The sequence below is a fragment of the Prorops nasuta genome, unplaced genomic scaffold, assembly GCF_024137725.1.
Source record: "Prorops nasuta isolate Cenicafe-Biocafe unplaced genomic scaffold, Cenicafe_Pnas_1.2 PNAS00007, whole genome shotgun sequence".
NCBI classification, from domain to species: domain Eukaryota; kingdom Metazoa; phylum Arthropoda; class Insecta; order Hymenoptera; family Bethylidae; genus Prorops; species Prorops nasuta.
The window spans coordinates 1,572,198-1,577,958 of record NW_027116804.1 but is presented as its reverse complement, the minus strand read 5'-3'; the positions used below and the strand labels follow the sequence as shown (position 1 = coordinate 1,577,958).

The 5,761-nt window shown below is 33.7% G+C and overlaps 1 protein-coding gene across 1 annotated transcript; it reads left to right on the top strand.

Annotated features, from left to right (window-relative positions):
- The first annotated feature begins 3,161 nt into the window (after positions 1-3,161).
- Positions 3,162-4,423, top strand: LOC136775247 (putative nuclease HARBI1). The gene is made up of 4 exons (XM_066729822.1): positions 3,162-3,461; positions 3,535-3,810; positions 3,886-4,171; positions 4,218-4,423. Exons 1-4 carry the CDS (start codon positions 3,162-3,164, stop codon positions 4,421-4,423), a joined length of 1,068 nt encoding a protein of 355 aa, XP_066585919.1.
- Positions 4,424-5,761: the final 1,338 nt, after the last annotated feature.

Here is a 5,761-nt window from a genome sequence, read left to right as displayed (position 1 = left end):
ACCGGTATAGGACCAACTCCTAGTGGACTACATTTCGCGAGACCCCTTCGGGAACATAGTTGACGGAATTGTTGAGACGGGATTTCCTTTATCCGAACGATCGGGTAGGCGGCGACTTAACGCGGCCGGCATTAATTGCTATCGTCCAGCCCGTAAGATTACTCTTAATCTTCAGCACCGAGAACAAAGAGTCGCGTTTGCATTAGAAAATTTAGCGACCAGTCGTGAAACGTGGGAAACGGTGATCTGGACCGATGAAAAGGTTTTTGTATCATCCGTTGACCGACGTATTCTTCACGTCTGGAGGCCCAGCGATTCTCGGATGAACCCCGAATACGTCGTTCAGAGTGATCGCTCTGGACGAATCACGTGTGGCGTTTGGGGGTGGGTGTCAGGAGGCACGACAGGTGAATTGGTTGAGGTTCCTCCTAAGATGTCTTCTGCAGACTACGTTACGATCCTTGAAGAGGTGCTTCTTCCAAGTGTTCATGCTGTGTATTCTGCCGAAGATATGCCAATAATCCGTGTAGTGCAGGATAATTCTGCAGTTCACACTTCACACGCCACTCGTGATTGGTTAGGGGATCATCCGGAAATCCAACTGGTCCAGTGGCCGGCCAAGAGTCCGGATTTAAATATTATAGAAAGCGTTTGGGCGAGAATGACCACAAAATGGGTCGCGCCAAGGGAGAGGACGAAAGCAGCAGTGCTTGAGAATGCAAGAGCTGTGTGGGAAGGCCTACGGCATGAACCTCAGTTTCTTGAAAACTTAATTGAATCGATTCCAAATCGACTCAATCAAGTTATTGACCGGCGCGGATATTGGACTGACTACTAGACGAACTGACGTTACGTAGGACATACAATTTTGACAAAAATTAGGAAGCTCTAGCCGTGTCTGACTAACAGCCCTTTTCAGGGCAAAATAAACTTTTCAAAATATGTTTGGAAGCAGTAGCAATGCTTCCAAATAATTAACAAAAAATAAAATAGTAATGCTTTTAAAACGAAAAAAAAAAATATCTCCCGCGGGATTCGAACCACCGACAAAAGCGCTCTAACTAATCTTCGAGGCAAGCGACCTAGCCACTGAGCCACGAACTCTTCATGACCATTGATCAAGATTTCTTCAATGTAAATGATATTTTAAACTGAAGGATATTGAGATATATTATTATCAATGTGTAACGATTATAAAAGTATTTCTCTAATAATAATTAGTTAAGTTTGCGCGTTTAGGATATTATTCTGTACATGTTAAAATTTAAAAGAAATATCTCTTCTTAGTCTGATTAATAAACGAGTGAATTTTATTAATTAAAATTATGTTATATTTACAAGAAAAGTTACATAAGTGGAAACCAGTATATTCTTATATTTAAATGAGTTTCTTCTATAATGCCAATAACTTATTGGTTTAAAAAATTAAAAGTAAATTAACATATGTATATATATATGTGCATTACAGAATATCACATAATAATCCAGACTTATAATGTTAATTGCACCAAACGCTGTAAGCGACAATAATCTTTCATACTGACGTTTGACAGTGACAGGTGCACAGTATTTTAAAATCCCCGCTGTAATCGCAGTCTTCAATGGTGTCGCCTGAGAAAATCTTCTTTAGAGAGTATCCATTGGCGTAGAACTGACCTAAACAAGGACGGACGAATGATTCTTACCGAGCGAGAGAGATAGCCATAGGCAATGGCACAGATAGAAATAAGCCTCGGGACGCCTGGCTTGCCCTGCTATGCCGTATAAAGCTCTCTCTCTCGCACTCACGCATTTAGAGCGAGATAAACTAACTACTATAGTTATCGCGTTCCATTCCCCTATCTCCGCCTAGCAGAATAGAGTATACAGTGAAGGATCCTAAAATGCGGTTCCTAAACGCATCAAGGGACGCCATTTCTGCCGGTCATTGTACAACATGTGAACCATTTATGAGGTTATAAATTTGAATTTTCTCAACTCTTCTTGTAAGATAAGCGGCCGTACTCATAAGGCGAGTTCGGAAATTGGCTCTACTCACTTGGCCGAAGCTTTCCCTAGAATTCCCTATTAGCTCGGTCTAGTAATTCTGTGTTCGGACCAACTAGGACCAAGCGAATAGAGGTGAGTGAGCTAAGAATCCTAATGCAAATTGCCTAACAGGGCAAATGTGCAGGCTATAATCCATTTCCTTGACTGATACCACTGATATTTTACCAATCTTTAGAGAATCGTAATAGGATGATTAACTTATAAATAAATTAGAAACGTTATTAATATTCAAAATTTTAAATGGTCCCTGTTCTTGTATTTCAAAATCCCACTTTGTCAAAATTCAGTAAAGGGGACCTAGGCTTTTGGAAGGGGTATGATAAAAAAGAGTAAGCTCACTCACCTCTATTCGCTTGGTCCTAGTTGGTCCGGACACAGAATTACTAGACCGAGCTAATAGGGAATTCTAGGGAAAGCTTCGACCAAGTGAGTAGAGCCAATTTCCGAACTCGCCTATAGACGTGACTCCAGCTAGACTCGAACTCGACTCGAATAGAGTTAACTCGAATTTGGGTGAGGGAAGTTTCTCGAGCTGAGCTCGAGTCAAGCATCGATTGGCTCTATAGTATCCTAACTTATCGACAAGTGTAGCAAAATTTAGCCATCTTACCTGTCTTGCTGTTCTTACCACAAATATTTTGACAGATGTAGGTTATGTTAAAATATGTCAAATAGTAGGATAAATAGAAGAAAATTAATGAATTTTAGATAAGTATAACTTTTTTAAATTATTTAAATAAAATAGGATATGATTCTTCCTGGTACCTCTTTTTATTTTGCAGATGGATGGATTTCATTTACCTCGCTAAAAATAAAGAATTATAGAACATTATTTCTATATAAAAGATTTGGAAAAAAATTATAACTTTGGCATAATTTTGCTTGAGGTATAGTTTCTCTACTTCAAATTTTGAAATAACATTTGCTAAGTTTCCAGTCAAAGACAAATAGTGAAATACCTCTGAAATAGAAGCAATGACTTGTGGTCATTTTGTTTCCATACATTTAAACAAAAATAACGTTTTTCTTTGAAATAGAGGATCCATTTTTAACTGACTAATACAACTCTTTATCTGATTTGATCTGACGTATAGTTGTTAGAAGCTTGTATAATGGAAAGTGAGGGTATAACAATAAGTAATAGCAGCTGCTTTTCGTCTTCTGATGAGGATGAACAGCTAAGGGTTGCACCAACAAATATATATCTACGTGATACCAATAATCCATTAGAAGAGTTGTCGGATAGAAGTTTTAAGCTTCGGTACAGATTTAGTAAAACATTTGTAAAAGATTTTTTACTTCCTATAATTACTGATAATTTAATGGAAAATGTGAATCAAAGAGGCCTTCCAGTTTCTGCATTGGAAAAGTTATTAATAGCTTTACGATTTTATGGAAGCAATTGTTTTCAAGTATGTGTTTCATATAATTTTTTTAATAATCAGAATTAAAAAATTAACACGAAATTATATCTAAAATTCACAGAATATCAGTGGAGATTTAAGAGGTATTTCTCAGCAAAGTGTCAGTAGGATTGTTAAAGAGATTTCAAGGTGTTTTGCTGCACAACTCCCAAATTTTATATTTTTACCAAAAACAGCTGATGAATGTGCACACATTAAACAAAAGTTTCATCAAATAGCTGACTTCCCTAATATTATTGGAGCCATAGACTGCACCCACATATTAATAAATAATCCTGGTGGAAATTATGGTGAAACCTTTCGTAATCGCAAAGGATTGTTTTCTCTAAATGTTCAAGTAAATTTTGGTTTATTTTTATATAATTGTAAGTTTATTGTTTTTGAAAAATTTTAGGTTTTGATTTGCATGTAGATAATTGGAGGTCCAGACCTACAAATACAGGATATTGTTGTAAGACATCCTGGTTCAGCACATGATGCGCTAATTTTTCACCGAAGTTCTGTTCGTGCACGTTTCGAACAAAATAATGAATTGAATGGATTACTATTGGGGGATAGTGCCTACCCAGCTAAAAAGTACTTATTAACACCAGTACTAAATCCTACCAGTGATTCTGAAATAAAATACAATCAGTCACACATAAAAACACGAAATGTTGTTGAGAGGTTGTTTGGTGTTATAAAAAGAAAATTTCTATGTTTAAAAAGTGGTTTAAGAACGAAACTGACAACTTTCATGTGCAGTTATTGTGGCTACTGCAGTTTTATATAATATAAGTGTTAAGTATAATGAAAACGAAATTGATGATGATGAAACTATTGAAGAAGACTTATCACAAGATGAAAATCTTCTAAGTGAAAGTGAATACGAAGATGATGATGAAGGAGAAATAACAGAAGAAAATGGTATTGTCTTTCGTAGTCAATTTATAGCTAAACATTTTATTTAAAATTGTAAGTAAATGTTAAAAAAGTAATTATTGCTCCAATTTATTTATATAGTTCAATAAAATTTAATAATTATAAACGGATTTCATATATCAACTCATTTTATTAGACTTTATAACCCTTAAGAAAACAAAGATATTAACCTCAATGTATATTCTTCTACAGAGATTTTATAAAAATAAACATTGTTTTATATAAAATAACATCCAATTTTAAGAACAAGTATAAACTGTAAATAAAAATGAAAATTATATATTCTTATTAATAAATTCAGAACATTATTAAATATATAGTCTATTATGTGAGTACAATTAAAATAACATAATAATCGCTTTTAATCAATAATATTCTCATTTTTAATAATATTTGGAATATGACGTTTTTGTTATGTATTTTTTTCATTAAACATCATACTTTTCACATTTCTTTTGAAGTTCATCCTCTTGTTTAAACAATTTTAAAATCATAAGTTTTGATTCAGTTTCAGCTGTCTTTAATTTCATTTTATGTACTTCTCTTTGGTAAACAATAGATTTCGCTGCTTTAAACGTTTTTAATATTAGCTCACTATTTTTTATTTTTTCGATCTTAGAATTTGGTAAATATTCTTTAATGACTGTAATTGCTAAGTCGTAATTATTTTCTTTATTGTTGCACTCTTTCTTTACTAATAAGCAATCTGAATTTCTGGATCTACTAAAATGAATGTTTCTATTTTCATTAAAATTAAAGAGATTTATGATATATTTATTTTCTTTACCTTATACTGCTATCATTTTTATAATCATCTGTAGATTCAGTAAATTTTGTTACCCTTTCAGGATGAATTTTGTCTGTAAAAATCAATTAAACAGTTGTCAGCATAAAAAACCAAAAACTAAGCGTCATTCTTTAAAATTATATAACTCACGAAGTGATAGGTGATCAACGGAAGTTTTATTAAGTGAAGACTTAATTTGATTTGCAGATGTGTTTGCATTACTTTCCCAAAGGGACCTTTCGGTTGCTAATAAAGAGGAAGAATAAACACTCTCAGCACCATCAAATATTTTTGTCCTACAAATTATAAATGTTTTATTGTTATGTACGTTATTTCTTGAAAATAGATAATTTAACCTTTCCACTGAATCATTCACAGATTTCAGAAATGGAATAGGAGATTCCTCCTTCAAATCACGAGTGTAGGAGATATCACTGTTAAAGTTAATATTTTGGTTTTTATCTAGATCATATAAATTATCCATTTTTGTGTCCCTCTTAGTATACTTTATTATTGGATAATCAGGGAAGCTATTACTGTTCTCATCATTATAATAATTTTTTCCTATTATACTACTAGG

Coding starts and splice junctions, on each gene's coding strand:
- LOC136775247 (XM_066729822.1), top strand. CDS start 3,162: ATGGAAAGTGAGGGTATAACAATAAGTAATAGCAGCTGCTTTTCGTCT. Junction 3,811..3,885: donor TGTTTTCTCTAAATGTTCAA/GTAAATTTTGGT, acceptor ATTTGCATGTAG/ATAATTGGAGGTCCAGACCT. Junction 4,172..4,217: donor TATAAAAAGAAAATTTCTAT/GTTTAAAAAGTG, acceptor TTTCATGTGCAG/TTATTGTGGCTACTGCAGTT.